This window comes from Chenopodium album, chromosome 4 (assembly GCF_948465745.1).
Source record: "Chenopodium album chromosome 4, dcCheAlbu1.1, whole genome shotgun sequence".
NCBI lineage: Eukaryota > Viridiplantae > Streptophyta > Magnoliopsida > Caryophyllales > Amaranthaceae > Chenopodium > Chenopodium album.
Genome location: NC_137837.1, coordinates 55903584 through 55922873, shown reverse-complemented (window position 1 = coordinate 55922873; position 19290 = coordinate 55903584). Strand labels below are relative to the sequence as shown.

The 19290-nt window shown below is 31.2% G+C and overlaps 2 protein-coding genes across 3 annotated transcripts; one reads left to right on the top strand and one right to left on the bottom strand.

The window, feature by feature from the left end:
* Nucleotides 1–2678: 2678 nt before the first annotated feature.
* Nucleotides 2679–18412, bottom strand: LOC145629144 (glutathione S-transferase U19-like). Of its 2 annotated transcripts, XM_081681677.1 has the most exons (3): nucleotides 17918–18412; nucleotides 17502–17555; nucleotides 2679–3339 (listed from the first exon to the last, which is right to left on the bottom strand). In XM_081681677.1, the coding sequence occupies exons 1-3, from the start codon at nucleotides 18230–18232 to the stop codon at nucleotides 3043–3045; spliced, it is 666 nt and encodes a 221-aa protein (XP_081537803.1). In that variant the 5' UTR covers nucleotides 18233–18412; the 3' UTR covers nucleotides 2679–3042. The 2 variants fall into 2 exon arrangements, with proteins under 2 accessions (XP_081537803.1, XP_081537802.1); XM_081681676.1 differs by lacking the exons at nucleotides 17502–17555; nucleotides 17918–18412 and adding an exon at nucleotides 4458–4865 and having other exon boundaries at nucleotides 2679–3387.
* On the top strand, nucleotides 10468–12213 carry LOC145627015 (glutathione S-transferase U25-like). The gene is made up of 2 exons (XM_081679429.1): nucleotides 10468–10841; nucleotides 11769–12213. The coding sequence occupies exons 1-2, from the start codon at nucleotides 10515–10517 to the stop codon at nucleotides 12117–12119; spliced, it is 678 nt and encodes a 225-aa protein (XP_081535555.1). The 5' UTR covers nucleotides 10468–10514; the 3' UTR covers nucleotides 12120–12213.
* Nucleotides 18413–19290: the final 878 nt, after the last annotated feature.

Below are 19290 nucleotides of genomic sequence, written 5' to 3'. Positions count from 1 at the left end.
TGGTTTTATGATATTAAATAAAATGTTCAAAATAATTATGGATTGAGGGGCTCATCAAGTTGATGACCTGGTGAATGAAACCCCACAGATGAACAAAATCAATACATTATTTGAGTTCCTAGTTCGGAATCATTAAAGTGGACATAAATGATTTCAATAAATGGACTAGCATGTAAGATTGATTGGATAGCGCAGTTTCATGGGCTATAGGGGCATAGTGATGATGCTCGGTCAATCACATGGGTATGCATGAATGATGCATGACCGAACTATAGACCTACTTTGAAGTTCAAGTATAGAACTTTAGGATATATTAGTGGATTCCTTTGACATGAGTGGAACACTGATTCCATTCAATGATTGATTTAACTGTGGTACACTCAAACGTCTGCCCGTAACTAGAGATTATAAAGTGTGTTTCCTGGTTACTTCATGAGTTGAGTGGGAGCTTTGGTTGCCACAAGATTGGATTGAGTCTACCTATTTAATTAGGAATGTGTCTCGGCCCCTTGAGGAGGGAGAATTCAAAAAATGCATGGTTGTGCTCAAATGGATTACATAGTAATCATTTACTTTGTAATTCTAACTCAGTTTTCAAGAAAAGATTTGTAGATAAATATGATCACGACATGAGATGCAATCATATTATCAAATCGACACACATTGACTTAAGGAATTTGAATATTGTGCACTTGTCTCAGACAAGTGGGAGATTGAAGGAGTTCTGTCTTCGATAAGTGCAATCACTAGATATATCAAGGATCACAATTATGGAGATAATTAGTTCATTCTATAGGGTCGTCAATGTTTTGTGCTAGATATGACAATTGACTTTTAGGTTAGTTGAGTAGTCCAACGCCTTATAGAATGGATCCTATGAGGTCACACACAAGAGTATTGGGTCAAACAAGTTAGAGGTCCATTATTGGGCCTCATGAGTTTATGACATGCCACATTGATCGTTGGGCTAGAATAGTTAGAAGAGCTTAATGTGTTTTGGGCTTGACATGGATTTATTTAGAGATGTGATCTATAAATATAATACATGCCTAGGGTTTTTAGATATAACAATTAACAGTTAATTGTGAATCAAGCAACAAACTCCAAAACCCTAATTCTCTCTTTCTCTCCACTCGGCTCTCTCTCTCTCCTCCTTGTCCGTACAGCCCTCCTCCTTGGGTGGCGCGTGTGGTAGTTTCTTGGGTGGTTCGTGGTGTGCTCATGACTCACATCTCCGTCAAAGGTTGATTGAAGTGTTCGATCATAACTAACTAGCATTAGTGTAGGTTTGATCCGTGCTCGTGGACTTAGTAGAGGAATCACACGTGGGGTTCTTATTCTTCTAATTGTTCTTGCTCGATCATACGTGGAATCACGCTTCAAAGGTATTAATTCTAATCCTTTATGTGTTATGCATGATTTTGGGTTTAGGTGCTATATGAATATGATTCATGTTTCCGCAATATGTACCTATAAACTCCTACAGGTGATATTAGTTAGCTTATGCATGTTCATATATTGAATATTAATTCTTTAATAGTCCACAATTTTAATTCAATTAGGAGGGAGAATAATTTAATTATGGGTCAATTATTATTTTAAATTTGATTTAACAATATAGAATCATTAAAACTTGTTTAATTTGCTCCATATTAGCCGTGTGTGTGTGTGTGTGTGTGTGTGTGTGTGTGTGTGTGTGTGTGTGTGTGTGTGTGTGTGTGTGTGTGTGTGTGTGTGTGTGTGTGTGTGTGTGTACTCCCTCCATGTTTTTTTAAGTGTTCCAGTTTAACCGGTACATAGTTTTAGGCAATTTAATTGACTTAAATAAAATAAGAGGTTAGTGGGGTAGTTGGAGTATTAAAAAATTGTAAAAGAAAGATAGTGGAGTCAATAGTTTATTGAAAAGTAATGAATGTGAGAGGAGAGATATAATATAAATAGTAGTGGGTTTGGGTGGGGCCTATGAGAGGAGAGAGATATAATATTTTAATGTAATTTTTTGCCGAAAAAGGAAGTGTAACACTTATTAAAACACGGTCGGATTTGATAAGTGTAACACTTAATTAAAAAAACACGGAGGGAGTATAATATATAATTTATATATATATATACTAGTTTTGTGCCCCAGCGATGCCCGGGTAGTTTATGGACTTTTAAGATAAAATTATACTACTATTATCATTCAATTTGATTGAAAATATAATTCTAAATTAACTCTTTTTGCTACAAAGTCAATCTATATTTATCCAACGTGGTACGATACTTGGCGAAAAATTAAAACGCTAAATGATGTCTTGTAGCCTTATTATAAATTTATTATTTGGTATTTTATCGAAAATATAACTCTAAACTAATAATCTTATTCTAAAATTTTATCCTAATTTGATTGAAAATAGAATTCTTACCTATTTTTTTTTTTATGTTATGAAATCTATCCAAGGTGGCGCAACACTTGACGGTTTTTTATCATATGAAGTCTATTTAAATCTATCCAAGGTGGCATGACACTTGGTGAAAAGTTGGAATGTCAAGTGTCGCTATTTCGTGATCTGGCTAAAAGTTTAGCTTTATATATATATATATATATATATATATATATATATATATATATATATATATATATATATTACTGACACATTTGAATTTTTTTAATTATTTACTTAATTTTCTTATAATCGTAAATGAAACCCACATAAACTCCAAAACAAAAATTACTAACATAGAATTGAATGTATTATACTAGAAATTGTGTTATACACCGTGCACCCAAGATTATTGTTTGCTCATTTCGACGATTAGTGCTTATTTTATCATCAAAAGAGCAAATAAATACCCTTCGATGCACCATACACCCAATTGTATAACAATCTCTTATATTATACAACCACCACAACAAGATATAGTTAAACAAAAACCAGATAAAACACTATAAAGAGTAGACCCTTCTTTTGCCAACCCCTCGATTGTTAAACCGTTATATCCCTACAATTCGTTCGTCAGTGAGCCCGAGACCTCACAATATCCCTTCAAAACACCTCGTTTTTAATCTGTTCCAAACCTCTTTTTCAATTCGAAAATATACTCATAGATTTTAAGCTCATTAGGAAGAGACTTATTCACACTATCCCTCTCCATACATCTTTTAGCCCATGCAATAAGTTTTGGACACTCGGCCTCTAGGCTCAATTTAGTGAATTTCTCATAAGAGTAAAACCAACTATAATTTGGAATAAGTGCAATGTCTAAATATCCAAAATTGTTTCCTCCAAAATAAGGCTTTTCTCCAAGCTCATCTTCGAACAACTTTAGAAAACTTATGAAATCCTTCTTTTCATCTTGCTGAATTTCGTCTTTTTGTCGCCATATCTTGCGGAGAAAATTAAAGAACTGATCCATGATAGATTTAAGTGAGATTTACATCATATATAGCAAACCGAATAATATTACGGAGTAAAATATAAATGTATATGCACAAATGCACGTCTAATCAAAAGATGAAATATAAAATGGCCATGAGTTTTGATGATTTGAATAAAAAGAGTCCAAATTATTTGTAGTAAATAAACTCTATACTGTGGATCAACTAGCTTATTAGTTTGGTGTTTGTTAAAGTCATGAAAAGTGCCACTCAAAATCCCATCTATTTCATTTATCTTTGTGGCTCAAAAAAAAAAAAAAAGAGTAAACTTTAAAGTTTAAACACAAACACTTTTAATTTGCTACCTTCACTTTAATCATTTGAATCTTTAACACCAAATTTCTTCAGTGAGGCCTACCGACAAATTTCCCTCCTTTTACCTCATTTTAATTAAACAACATGGGTTAGAGCAAATCTAGTCTAGCAATAAGATAACAATTGATAATTTGACAATAACTTACCAACTTAAATTATACGTGTTAATCTGAATCGGATTACTTTCGGACGGGTGGGGTTGGATTATGTTGGTTCTAAACACCTCTATCTTTAATTTTGCATCATGATAAACTTCAAAACTTTTTTTTTTAAACAAACTTCAAAACTAATTTGAGACAGAGCTAATAATCCTAAGCAAAAAATGGTACTTCCTCCGTTTTATAATGTTACTCTCATATAAAATCAATCACATAAAATAAGAAAATAGATACATTGAATATAACATTAAAGTACAACATAATTCATAATTAGTTTACCTTATTTAACTTTTTTTATTTTTTTATTAGGAAAGCACAAGTTATAATTGCATAATTTAAGGTAAAAATTTCCTTAATTAGAGTCATGTCATTAATCCTCAATCAATTTATTCTAAAAAAATCAAGTTATAAATGAAATATATTCAATATAGATATATCTTTTTAAAACGCCCAAAATATTATATGGGACTAACATTATAAACGGATGAGGTAAAATAAAAATAAAAATAAAAAAATTAAATTGGTAACTTCTTAAAAGTTGTTGAAATGCAGGGAAAAACACATACCATCTTATCATTATAATCAGCCCAAAATCGAGCTCGAGCCCTCACATAAGGATCAACAGGCAACAAATTATGAGACTTATCATTCCAAACTTCATCAATGTACTCCAAAATTACGAGTGACTCGCAAACCGGTTTACCATTATGTATTAAAACCGGGATTTTCTTGTGAACCGGGTTCGTCTCCAGAAGAAGTGAGCTTTTAGCATTGAATAAATCTTCATGTTGACATTCATAGTCTACGATACCCTTTTCTTGTAGCGCAATTTTGACTCTTGCAGAATAAGGGCTAGACCAGAAATCTAATAACATCAGATTATTGTTTGACATGGTTATGAAATTTATTTTGTGGGGTTTATTTTTGGAATGATTTTGGTTATTGAACTTGGTTTATAGTAATGGTTTTTGTTAGTTTATTTTATATATGTGAAACGATAGGAATTAGGGTGATAGTGGTTAAGTTATTGATCCGTGATGTCATCGCTTTCGTAGCATTTAGGCTGTAATAAATGGATAAAATTTTATAAGGAGCCTAATTGCGTAAAGAGTAGTCTAAAACGGTGGGGATATAAGAATATTTTTATTATGGGTAGGTACAAATAAAGGTGTGAATTTCGATAATTGGATGGAGTTTGGGTCGGGTCAGTTCATGTCAAAATTATTCTTTTAATACAAATTAGGTCAGGTTGGGTCAAATTCGGGTCGAATCAAATTCGGGTCATAGTCTATCGAGTTTAGGTTGGATATGGGTCGGGTTAACTCCAGATCAGTTCATGTTTGGTTCGGATAAATTTGGATCGGTTTCAAAACGGTTTTAATCGAGTTATTTTTGGGTCGGATAAATTTGGGTTGGGTTGATTTCGGTTCGGTCAAGTTTGGTTTGATCCCTACCTTATAAAAAATGGAAGATTACACTTATGAATAGTGCACGAACGTTTATGACCTTTAAAATGTTTGTTTATCTTTTTACCCTTATTTTGTAATTTTATTAGAGATTTTCATTTTTTGGTTTTTCACAAAACACCCTTAGACCATTAGATGGATGAATTTGAAACATCTACTCAGTTAATGAGAAATTAAATGGAATAATAAAGTTTTAAATATTTTATTTTTATAAAATGGTTTTTTTTTTTTTTGGTACCCAAATGCTGAAATACAAGTATCCCAAATATGCATTATTATTATTTTTATTTTTGGTTTATTATCTTATGAAGATAGAATTAGCATCATTTGTATTCTAACTTTCGTTGTTTCTTAGCAAAAATAATACAAAAATAATTATTCCTTACACAATATGTTGACTAAACCACTTAGATAACTTTTCATAAGAAATCTTTTATTATTATAAAATTCCTAACCCAAACTTATGCAATAATTAATCTTAGGAAAAGATAATTTGAAAATAATAGTGGTCACATTTAGCATTTTTCTACACCCATGTAGAGTTACCTACTACAATCTCTATATGAACGTAACTTGAGAGTTGTATGTAGTTTTAACATACTATCTATTTTCTATATATGTCATATTCTAAACTATATGCACTTGCTTATCTACTCTAAAGCTTGCTAAAGTTGTCTGAACTAAAATGTCTAACAGTAGCGTAGCTTCTTTGATTAACTCCATTGTCTTTTCCCTTAACGCAACTATATAACTGGACAGGGTGATTGACTGGAATTTGAAGCGATAGCTACCAGGTTAGAGACTAAGCTGCCCATGTTTTTCTAGATTGCACCAACCACTAACCTGAATAGATTTGGGCTCTAAAATGAACTGTGAAAGCCATTTCCTTTGAGCAAGCTATGCTATTGCACTAAAATGAATACTTACACGTTGTGGCTTCTTATAAGAACATTGGCAAAGACTGTACTTTTTTATTAGCTTTCGGACCCATGTATTGCGTACTAGCAACATTAAACTTTGCTTATGAGCTATCAGTTGTAATAGTTGCTTTTGAAAAGACTCATATCACTTTTTTTACTCTTTTGTCATACAATTAAATAGCCTATTGGTTATAATATTAGCTTAACTTACGGTTCACATCTTCAAGCGTTTTTGTAGTTGCATTACACATAATAACTATGGTCGTATTTCACAATGCTACAATTAGAAACACATTGAATAGAAACATAGTATTGCTCATGAGATACAAAAGCAATTAATACACAAGAGCACAGAAAAACAAATTATATGTTCCTTAAGTGAAGAAGTTCTTATTTATAAATTGTTTATCTAAAGTCTGCTAGGTTTGTTTTTCGAAAAAATAGTCTGCTAGGTTTAAACTTTACTTGTGAAGTTGTGATGCTTTTGTTCTAATGTGCCAAAAGCATTCTTCCATTCATTTCGTAATATATAAAATTAATAAGACGATATGTCTCACTTTATATATTCACATTATAACCGAAGACATATAGTGAAAAGTTCATTACCAATCCATTACTTATGTATGGAGTGTAAACGAAAGCCAAAAGAGCCTAATGTAACCACTAGCCATCCGCGTGCATCGCGCGCGTGGGCTACCCTAGTTAAGATAAGGTTGATCCGTTGATTTATTAATTGGTCAATTTCAATTCAACTCCTTTCTGTGTTTGGGTTGATTTTAATCAAGTTGACCCAATTCATATCCAAATAAGGTTATTTTTAAACTAGAGTTATTATTGAGTTATTATCTTATTAGTGGGTCAATATCAAGTCATTTACGTATCATTTTTTTATCGAGTTGAAAGAAGAGGTTTTAATGTTCAAGTATCATAAATTATTTGTAGCAAATTTTAGATGAGACGAATATAAAGCTTAAAAAGTAATTTTATATATTTGGTATATACATGAAGTAAACTTGAAGTATCTTGTCAAAAAAAAAAAAAAAAAAAGTAAACTTGAAGTAAACTTGTTACTCCTGATTACTTCTTTGTAGTAAAAAACGTTAACTTATTAATAATTAGTAAATATAATAGTATAAGAAATTGAATATAAAGTCAATAATTAATTATGGTCGGGTTAAATTCGGATCCGGTAAAAATCAAATCGAGTTAAATCAGGTCGGGTTATTAATATCAGTTTGGGTCAAAACAGATCGGATTACATCGGTTATATGCCGGGTCGATTTCGGATTGGGTTGAGCTCGGGACGGATCAATTTGGTTCGATTTGGGATCAATTCGGTTCGATTTGAGTTCAAGTCGGGTCAAATCAGATTTGGGTTGAGTTCAGATCGGATCAAATCGGTGTCGGGTTAAGTTCAAATCAAGTCAATTTTTGGATTCGGGTTGAGTTCAGTTCTGTTACCAATCGGGTTTGGGTCTTGAATTTCTCGGATCAAATCAGAACGGTTATAGTTCGAAACGGATAGTATTTTTTGGGTCGGTTCGGTTTTGACACCTTTGGGTACAAATATATACATCGAGAACTCAAGTCGTTTCGGTTGGATTGGTAATCTTATTAGTCGAGACTTCAGGCCAAGTTTGAGTCTAGTCATTTCAGATTAGAATTTTGAGGCAATTTTAAAATTGGATCGAGACTTTAGGTCAAGCTCGGATCCATTGCACTTACATATTACCACAAAAAATTGAAAATAATCAGTTTGGTTTAGGCTATTTTCTATTCGGGTGTAATTCGCATTAAAATCGGGCCAAATTGACTTCAAGTATTAGTTAATTTCGAGTCGGATAAAATAGGATCGAGTCACTTTGAGTATCGGGTCAAAAGCAAGTTAACTCCACTAGGTAAAATAGAGACCTGATATGGACCTTAAACAATTACCCAAACACTAATCAAAATCAGAGCTGACCCGAAATCATATCTGACAACTTGAAGTAGAGTTAACCCACTTATGACGCGATACTCTAAGTGACTCGATTTGACTTTATCCAACCCGAAATTTACATGATACCCGAAGTGACCCGAGCCGATTTAAACCCAAATAGACTTGAATTGAAAATAGCTTGAAACAAATTGGCGTGATTTTTTTTATACTCCCTTCATTTCATAATAATCCCAACACTTTTCTTTTATTATAAAATGTGTTAGTGTAAGTGGATACCTTTTCTTTCATGGGATCTTCCATTCCTTGATCTATTACCATTCTTCTCATGATCATTCCACATCATCCACTCTTATATCATGGAGGATGTCTCCAACAACCTCTTAAACTTAAATTTGATGGTTTGGTTGGCTCACAATAATTCAGCAACATTAGGAGTCATCATCACACATAACAATAGAGTGCTCATTAATGTATCTACGTTCAAGCTCAACAACACCAAATTATTCATAGCATAATCATAAAGGGTTCCAACTAACTCTTCAATGTGGCACTCAGAATTTTGAAGTAGAAGCTAAGGTCGAGCATATTATCAAATACACTCATTCTTTTCTCACTCAGTTTCACTATCAAAGCATCCATCACATATACTGAGAGAGAAATCGCACAACACATTGGATAGTTAATATAGACTATTTAATATCTGGTAGTATGGACAGTGATGTTTGTAATAGCTCTAGTTTATTTACTTTTTTTTTTTATATACATTAGGAATTTCTTTAGTGAGAAAGACTTCCTAATGTTTATTTATCTTACCTTTTCAAAGAAAAAGAAAATACAACGTATTAGATGAGGAAGCTTTGGTTTATTATCCTAATAAATAATAATAATAATAATAAAAGTTTATCTAATGATATTTATGTAAACAAATCAAAACATTTTCGTGAATAAATAAACATTTTTAATGCCCATATTTAATTAATAAATATTTTTTTTGTCATGATGATAAACTTTTATATTCCCATGATTTAGTACTCCATCTGTCCCTTAATACAAAACCTCATTCTCTTTATTATGTTAGTAATAAATTTCCTCAAAAAAAATGTGAGTAATAAATACTCCCTCCGTTTTTAAATATTTGCTTCATTTCTCTTGGACACGCATGCTGATGCTAATTTTTGATCACTAATATCTTTAATTATCAATAAGAATAAATTCTAACAATTGAAAATTAATAATCTACTCACTGAGATGATTCCAACAAATACCCATAAGATTATATTTTTTCTTATGTATAAATCACAAACATTTGTCAGGACAAATGAATAGTGCAAAAAATAGAAATGTAGCAAGTATTTAAAAACGAAGAGAGTAATACAAATAGGCTTTGTATTAAGGGATGGAGGGAGTAGTACTTAACTTGCAGAAAAATTAATTGGTGTGCCATATATATAGAGAAAATTCAAGTTTATCAATATGATAAACATGAGTTGTTTATCAAAGGGTATATTGGACTATTTACTCATGAATAGTAGGGATAATTTTGCCATTTAATATTTTTGTTAGACAAATTCAACTAACAGCATTAGCCTTGTCGTTAGTCAAAATTTACAAGCAAATTCATCTTCTTCACTAGAGAAAGTCGGCGAGTCGACCAAACGCCAGTGAGTTTGTAAGTCGATTTTTCTTCCAATTTGGTGTATGTATAATGGAAAAAATTCAGAAAATTATAATGGAGAAATTCAATCTTCAAGCCCAATTTTAGCTTTAATGGAGGACATGGTCATCCTACCCTTTGGGGTTGACCATGCCCTTAATTTACCCTTATTTCTAGGGTTTTTCGTTTATATCGGCGCCGAATGGGGTCATCTTCAATGTCACCGTCTTCAATGGTGTCGCCTTTGATGTGAGCTTCAATGGAAGAGGAAAGAGGAAGAAGAAGGATCATTATTTTAATTGACGACTTCATTGTTGAAGAAAATATGGTGATGAAAATGGTACCTTCCTCCATTGTTGAATGGAGAACCTGGGTCTTCTTTCTCTTTCTTCTGTTTAGAGAGAAAAGATGAGTAACTTCCGTCAGTTAGGGACCAATCTTCAGCACATGATTAAAAAAAGGATGAAAATATTTTTTAATTAGCCAGCACGAAATTCTATGCAAGATAATAACCAAATTGTCATTTGATAAACATTTAAAGTTTATCTAATTGATAAACCTGGGCTTCCTTACCCACATATCAGTAACCCACATATTAGTCATACTTTTCTCACAAACACACTCAAAAAAAAAAAACTTCAACCATGGCAAATGAGCAGCTAATATTACTTGATTTCTGGGCAAGCATGTTTTGTATGAGACCCAAAATAGCATTAGCTGAGAAAAATATCACTGATTATGATTGCAGAGTGGAAGATCTTATGGGTGACAAAAAAAGCTCATTGTTGCTAGAAATGAACCCTATTCACAAATTAATCCCCGTTCTAATCCACCATGGAAAACCCATTTGTGAGTCATTGATAATTGTGGAGTACATTGATGAAGTTTGGAAAGGGGAAATTCCCTTATTGCCCTCTGATCCTTACCAGAAATCTCAGTCTAAATTTTGGGCTGACTTTGTTGACAAAAAGGTACAGTCTATTTATTACTAATTAATATTATCAATTATCTTAATTTTAGTCTTTTTCTGTATTGAATTTGGTTTAATTTTCTGAAGTTTATGAATTTTTTAAGGAGTTTGTGTTGTTTTAGCTTTAATGATAATGTTTGAGTATTCAACAAAAATATTTAGATTTGACCTATGTTTTGCTACTAAGAAGTTTTGAAAGATGCTTATGTAGATCTTCAGAAATTGAACTCTATGAAATTATACATGTATATATTTAGAATAAGATAATTAAGGAGTATTATAATAATTTGTAATACTAAATTGTTGATTACTCCCTCTATTTCTAAATCATCTTTATAAGATTTGATTGTATGATGTTAGATTTGTATAGATGTATTGGTTAAAGGGAGAGTGAGTGACAATACTATCTCGATATTAAGGGACAGTACAAAACAAATATCAATATGTAAAATTATGTGTTGACAAACATGGAATACAAAATGGTGCAATAATTGAATCAGGGGTACAACAAATTGTTTTGCTACTAATGTTGAGAATCTGAGATTCCTCATTGTTTTAGTACTATTTCTAGAACCTTTATTAACCCCAATAAAAATGATAATGGGTTAGTTTTTTTTTGTAAGAATAGCTAATTTAGATCAATCAGTGGCTATACCTTGTAATGGGTTTTTCTAATTGGGGGGTTTTTTTTAATTAAATACTCCATCCATTTGTTTAGTTTAACTGAATAACCGAGAAAAATCAAGTTCATAAGTCTGATTTGTATAATCTTGTAAATCAAGACGTCGTATAGTCATTGCATCTAATAAATTGGAAGTAGACTAAAATAATCTTGTAATCAAGACGTTGTATAGTCTGATTTATTGTCTGGATGTCCCTTGAATAACAAACCTGTGATTAATTCACCACTTTTGCTTTTTTTACGCAGTTTTATCCAGCAAGTAAAACATTGTGGAGAACGAAGGAAAGCACCGAAAGAGAGACAGCTAAATCAGAGTTCATTGAAAGTCTGAAGTTGTTAGAGGAAGAACTTGGAGATAAATGCTACTTCGGAGGTGATAACTTTGGGTTCGTGGACATCGCTCTTATTCCATTTTACTCCTGGTTTGATACATATGAAAGTTGTGGCGATTTCAGTATTGAGGCAGAGTGTCCTAAGATTATTGCTTGGGCGAAACGTTGTGAACAAAGAGATGCTGTAAAGAAATCTCTTCCTGAAATGCACAAAGTTTCTGAATTGATCTTGGAGGCAAGGAAACAACATTTGGGAATCGAGTAACTGGAAGTGCTGAACTTTGTAAGAAATTTACATTCTTACTTAAGAGGCAGCTTTGTTTTAGGCAAAATCCAAGTTAATCTTGTTGATTGCTGAACTTGGTTCATCTAGGGGCACCATTGGTATTTCATCTTATTAAGTTGAGGATACCATTGTAAATTCCGTCTCATGACTAGGACACCTATCCTGACTGAGCAGCCACGTCATAACATGGATTGCCAGTTGGAGTTCACGCCATTTAATAGCCGTTGTTAACGATAGTCTGTCTCCTTTGACTATCTCTAAGGCTCTAAGTTAGAGAAAATCACCCCTCCAAAACTCTGAATTCATTCTTGAAACTATTTTGGGAAATTCTCTTTGGTAAACCTCTAATTTTTACTTTTCTCAGTGGTAAATTGCAAAAATTCTTATTATCTTTGGTAAACCTAAATTATTGGTTACCATTGATAAGTATTATTTTAATAAAAATTCTTAACTATAGTTAGTTTTTATTTTTTTAATAATTAAATTATTATAAAAATATTTTATTTTATATTAATAAAATCAAACCGGAATTTTGTAGGAATTTTTTTTATTTTAAAAAAATGTTAACCATAGTTAAATATTAACTAAATTGCTTCATTAAGTTCACCATTGAAAAAATATAAAAAATTAAAGTTTACAAAGGATAATAAGAATTTTTGCAATTTACCACTGAGAAAAGTAAAAATTAGAGGTTTACCAAAGAGAATTTCCCAACTATTTTTTCTGACACATAGTTTCAGTAATTTGGGTGACAATTATATGAAATTTTTTACTTACAATTTCTGTCAACTCTTATTTCCTCTTCGTTGTCTACTTGTCTTCATTAACTACCAGGTAACTCCTTTTTAACTTCTAAAAAATATTTTTTTTGAAACCAAATTCTAAAAAATAACATAAAGAAAATTTCATATAAAAAAAATTAAACATCATTACATTCTATCATATACCCTATTCTATATAACTTGTACGGAGTAGTACTAATTATATACTCTTGCCATCTCATATACTTGACACCTAGGTTGCACAAAAACGGATCCTGATACGGATATGAGTACGAAACGTATACGGGACAAAATCTATATCAAACTAAGGGACACGATTACGGGATGTTAAAAATTCATAAAATTTATTTTTTTTTTTAAAAAAAAAAAAGAATTTGACCATATATTTGTCATTTCGTACTCGTATTAGATCGTATTGTATAATATCAACAATGGCGTACATATGAAGGCACCCATATTATTTAACAATTACCTTATTTATTTATCTTACTTTTCATAAATTTTCTCATTTAAAGTTGAACAACCCATATCATAGTAGGATACATTCCGAGACATATCATCGTGTGTCGGTGTCCGACATGGACACGACATTTGAATGAAGTGTCCATTTATCCTAGCTTGACACAATTCCCATTTTTGTACGTCCGTCCCAAAATACCTAACACGTTACTAAATATGGAATGAGACCGCTAATAAAAAAAATATTTTCTATGATCTCTTTGGGGCCACAAACCCAAAAATCCAATCAATCAATAACTAATACTAAAACAAACACTAGGATTGATATTCATCTTTACTTCTTCTTTTATTTTTATTTGTTTATTAATCATGTTTTCTTCATTGAATATTGTTTTTGTTTTCATTAATATGTGTGAGTAGTTTCCTTATTCCAAGATTTAGCGAAACCCGAATATGATTAATGTATGATTTAATTCTTTAAATTCTCTAATGATAATTGCGGTTAATATGCTTAATTGATTGTGCTCATGCCAATACTAGATTATGGATAATTAGTATTGTTATTAATCCATTGTTTTAATCTCAACGGGAGTTGGGTTTTGACGGATTTGAATAAATCAATTAAGGGTTTGAAGTTCATCACGGAAGTAGTTGAATGGATGATTAGGAAGTTAGAGTAATGTGTTCAAAGTCTTTAATTTACATGATTCCACGGAAATAGGCTTGATTGTGATTAGAGAAGCCATTGATAACTCGGGAGAGACTATTGGTACTATTCAGGGATTACTTTTCCTCATTAATCAATTGTATTATATGTTAGGGGTAGAACGACTATTGCATTTATTGTATTCGTGGTGATGCTTAATCTTGGATGTTTTTAATTAGCATTAATTTGTCATATTACTTAGATTTAATTGTTTTAATTAGCTCTTTAGTTATTAATTCTCACTACTACTTTGGTTACTTGCTTAGTATTTACTTGAGTCTATTTAATTAGTTGAACCATAGTCTTGGGATCCGACCCTTACTTGCCCGCCTACATAATAGTGGTCTAGTTAGGTTTATTTTTGTTAGGTATGCGACACGTCTATTATAGGGGTTGGTAGTGGGAAATGGAAGGGGTTGGCTTTTTTTTTTTTTTTTTTTTAATTTGTTTATTTAAAATAATCATAGTTACTTAGCTAAATTTAATATTATCTATAAAAATTAATTTTAATATATTATTTTTAATTTAAAATGACCTGTTTGGTAAATTGTAGGTCATATGGCCTATTAAAAGAAAACACCCCTTAAAAGTAGATTTTTTTTTAGTTAATCGAAAGATTGGCTTATTTTAAGCTAAATACATAAAAGTTTACTTATTCTTGACAAATTTTCCTTTGTAATATTATTGTCAAAAATATTTAACAATTGTGCATTACACGGGATTTTGATCTCGTATTTTCGTATAGTACAACCTTAGAATAGAAATATGTTTTTAATTTTGGGCTCCCCAAAAAGACATAATAGCTCTTAAATAAAAGGACGGAGGGAGCACTTCTTCCAATTTCTCCTAAAACTCCGCACATGGAAAAAATGAGCAAGTGTTTAAAAAAGGAGGGAGTAGATTATAATATTACTTGTTTTATATTACTTTTCAAATTATCTAGTTTGTGATTTATAGTATATCTTTTATACTCTATTCATGTTTTAATAATTGTTACATTTTCCAAATGCGACCGTGTTTTAGTACGTACTCCCTCTATCCCTATTTGATAGTCACTTTTGGCCAATTTTTACGGAAATTAATAAAAATGAATAAGAAGTAGCAAAAATACATTGAAAAACTAAGTTTACATTGGGTATGCAAAAAAGTAGAGAGAAAAAGTAATTAAAGTGCATGGCAAAGCAAAATTTACATGGGAAAGTTAAATTTGCACAAATATTTTGGCAAATAAGAGAGAGTTTTGGTAAAAAAAAATTATTAATGGTAATTGAAAAAAAGCAAATGTGACTAACATTTTGGGGCACCAAAAATGGAATAAGTGACTATCAAATAGGGACGGAGGGAGTATTACAATTCCTTATTTGGCAAAAAGATACTCTCTCCGTCCCTTAATTACATTCCTATTTCTAAATTTACACGGGAATTAAGGAACTTGGAATAACCTTAAAACTCATGATTAGAAAGTACAATGGAAATTACAAGACATTTATTGGTGTTTTTGAATAAAACAAAGATAGAATGATATTAAATGAAGCACATGTCATCGATCCTTTGAAAAGAAAAAGGACAATCACATTAGTTTATGAAAAATAAAAGGATGAATTATTCAATTATAGTGCTGCACATGGATTCAGAATGTTCAAAAGGGTGAATGAAAATTATGGTTTCTGTGCAACCATTAATTGCAAAACAGAAAAATAATTAAAGTAATGTCACATCACAACTATTTAGGGATAATTTGAGGATATTTGGTAAAAAATCACTTACTAAAAAGAGAAAGTAGGAATGTAATTTTGAAACATCCAAAAAGATAAGCAGGAATGTAATTAAGGGACAGATAGAGTACATTTTAATATTATGCTCTCTTTTATCATGAACCCCAACCATACCCAAATCCACTTATACTAGGAGTATTTTTTTACTTCATATTATTTCTTTCCTATCACATTCAATACTTTTCAATAATAAAATATTAACCCCACTATTTTGTTTTAAACTTTTATGTTGGTAATAATGTAATTAAGTTCAATCATCTACAACCACTTAATTCTTTTTCTATATGTATTGTTGCAATAGTCATTGAATATTGTATTATTGTTTGTTAGTTTATGTACAAAATTATATGGCATAGTGCATATTTAAGAGAATTATAGATAGAATTGTTAAACACGTATTGCTTTGTACAATCTTATATCATATCACTAATTTATTTTAAACATGTATATTGTCGCATTAATAAATAATTGGTGATATTAAAATACTTACATAAAGGGTTTTGAATTTTGATGATTAATTTTATGGTTGGTGTGCTCACATAGAATTGTGATATTTAAACTTGGTGATAAAAAAGTTTGTTATTTTTTCTCAAAAGAAAAATGTTTGTTATTGCAATACTTGGTGATAAAAAAATTTTGAATTGTGATATTTAAACTTGGTGATAAAAAAAGTTTGGTAAAATTTTTCATAAAAAATTTTGTATGCTGATCCACGTATTCACTTTCTTCAGCCTATAGCTTAGACGTGTTTTTTCAAAATAATATCACCAACTCATTAAATCACTCACACTTGATCTTACTAAACAAGAAATTTTCATCTTTATAATATGGAAGTAATATGAGTCAAACTTATCTTTAAATGGTCTATAAACCACCACCTAGGCACCTACCAACAATAAATGCAAAGATAATATTCATCTTCCACGTTAAAGTAACAGCCCCACTAACTACCTAATAAATATCATGCATAAGTAGCTCCGTTTAATATCAGTTTGCCTATGTGTAGCATTCTAATTCTGACTCGGCTGCTGATTCATCATGAGCGTACTCTACATTCTGACATGGCATCAAAGATTGACAAAGTTCAGCAATCAAGAAGATTAACTGGGCAGCCCTCTTTGTTTTATGTACTAAACAATCATGAATGTAGTTATCAACAAGACCATGTAATACAATCTATAATTCTATATATGAATAAACATCTTTGTTTTCAGCATTTCGCTTGCCTGGAATAGAGTATTTGAGTAAAATCCCAATAATAAAATTAACATACTGTACTAATATGTACTAATATTGAAGGAACACATAAAAAAAAAAAACAGTCTTGCTGTTTTTTTTATAAAGCAAGTTAAAATTGTACTAATATTGAAGGAACACATTTACAAGACATACAAACATACTAGTCCCTCTTTATTAAGTACATGTTTCAGGATTAACTTGTCTACATAAACATTGGTAGGGTAGCATAATTTTCAAACTTAGAAAGCTAATACGATAAACATTAACAAAAATGATAAGAAAAGGAGGGAAAAAAAACCCTTAAAAACAGTATAAGAGCTATATCAACAATGTTTAGATTTTTACCTCCAAAGAAACGGTTGTTACCAAGCTCTGTCTCCAACAATTTGAAGCACATTACTAGTTCCCTCACTTCACCTTCAGAAGCCCACACTAACTTCCCTATGTTGTATATCTGCAACAATTCCGAAATTAAGTCAGTCACATATACTTAACATTGTTATACATAACTATGATGTGTTTATACTGTTGTACTCCTTCGAACACTTGACCTCTTACAAGAAAGGTTGTTGTTTAACCATTAGGCTAATTGTCAATTATTATATAGCCTTGCACAATAAATAATATTATACTACAAACTATTGAAGACATATACTACATACAAACTATTAGATTCTCTTTAAAATTAGCAGTTGCACAACTTTAAAAGTAACGTAGTAACCGGGGAACAGGCTACTCACTAGTTAATCATGAAGAAGTGAAGCAATGTAACAAACTACAGACGAGAAAACTCAAACTACAGACGAGAAAACTTACTTTCTTGTCGATGTAGTCAGCCCAAAACCGAGCATTCGCCCTCTGATGAGGATCAGAAGGCAATAGGGGAGCCTTATGTGCCCAAACTTCATCAATATATTGAACAATGATCATAGATTCACACACAGGCTTCCCTTTGTGAATTAAAACAGGGATTTGCTTGTGAACAGGATTCATCTTCAAAAGAAGTGGACTTTTGTTGTTAAGATTTTCTTCCCTTTCTTCATACTCTACATCTTTTTCAGCTAATGCAATCCTAACTCTCATTCCAAATGGACTTGACCAGTAGTCCAACAATATCACTTCATCTCCCATTTTTCTTGCTTTTTTTTTTTTTTTTTTTTTTCTTTTTCTTTTTCAATTTGTATGATATATAAACTATAAAGTGGTTTGTGTTGAAATATATTCTTGCTATTTTAAAGGGATGAATGAAGAACAAAGAAGAAGATCCTAGAGTTTTGTACTTGAGTTGTTAAAGCACTAGAACTTTCCTTTATTCTCATCTCTCAACTTTCTTCAACTTGGCTACTTCTAGGATGTTGTATTAGTGTATCTAGAAGCTCAGTAAAAGAGAAGCTATGTAATTAAATAACTTATAAGATAATTACTCCCTTGTACCTTATTTACATGCCTATTTCTCTTTATTATGTGAGTAATAAATGTTAGAAATAGGTATATAAATAAGGGACGGTGGGAGTAGTTTATTACTATCTCTCTAATTCATTTGCTTATATTTAATTAATTTTCCAACTAACCTTGTACAACATTTTAAATGTTTTTTACCCTAATGATTGTCATGAACCTTATACATTCAACTTTTGCAGTTATTTTTAAACAATTGACATACGGGAGAATGATCTTGAAACCGTGGTACTGAGAGCCCAAAGAAATCTCTAGTACGAGCCAATACGATGATTATGATTGCTTGAACGTACTGACTACTGATCAATGGCTACAAGACCTTGTTCTGGGACCAAGCCTATCATTATAACTCTCACAAAGCATTATATAATTCCCCTCCTATAAAATAACATACCACCACTAAAAGGATAAACCAACCAAATTACTAAGGGCTTGTTTGACATCATTTTTTGTTTTCAGTTTTCTGTTTTTTTGAAAACTAAAAACCAAAAACAGGAAACAAGAAAAAGGTGTTTCCACTTTTTTGTTGTCAGTTTTCAAAATTATCATGATTTTAACAAGTCTAAATAATTTTTGATTTATTATGTGACATATATAATATACTTTTTAAAAACAAAAAACCAAAAAACAGAAAACCACAGCAATGCCAAACGAACCCTAAACAAAAACAAAAAGCCAAATTACTGGACGTATGAAAATAAATTGCTAAAGATACTACTAAGGTAGTAAGT

Coding starts and splice junctions, on each gene's coding strand:
- LOC145627015 (XM_081679429.1), top strand. CDS start 10,515: ATGGCAAATGAGCAGCTAATATTACTTGATTTCTGGGCAAGCATGTTT. Junction 10,842..11,768: donor CTGACTTTGTTGACAAAAAG/GTACAGTCTATT, acceptor TTTTTTACGCAG/TTTTATCCAGCAAGTAAAAC.
- LOC145629144 (XM_081681676.1), bottom strand. CDS start 4,784: ATGTCAAACAATAATCTGATGTTATTAGATTTCTGGTCTAGCCCTTAT. Junction 3,388..4,457: donor CTGATTATAATGATAAGATG/GTATGTGTTTTT, acceptor ATCATGGATCAG/TTCTTTAATTTTCTCCGCAA.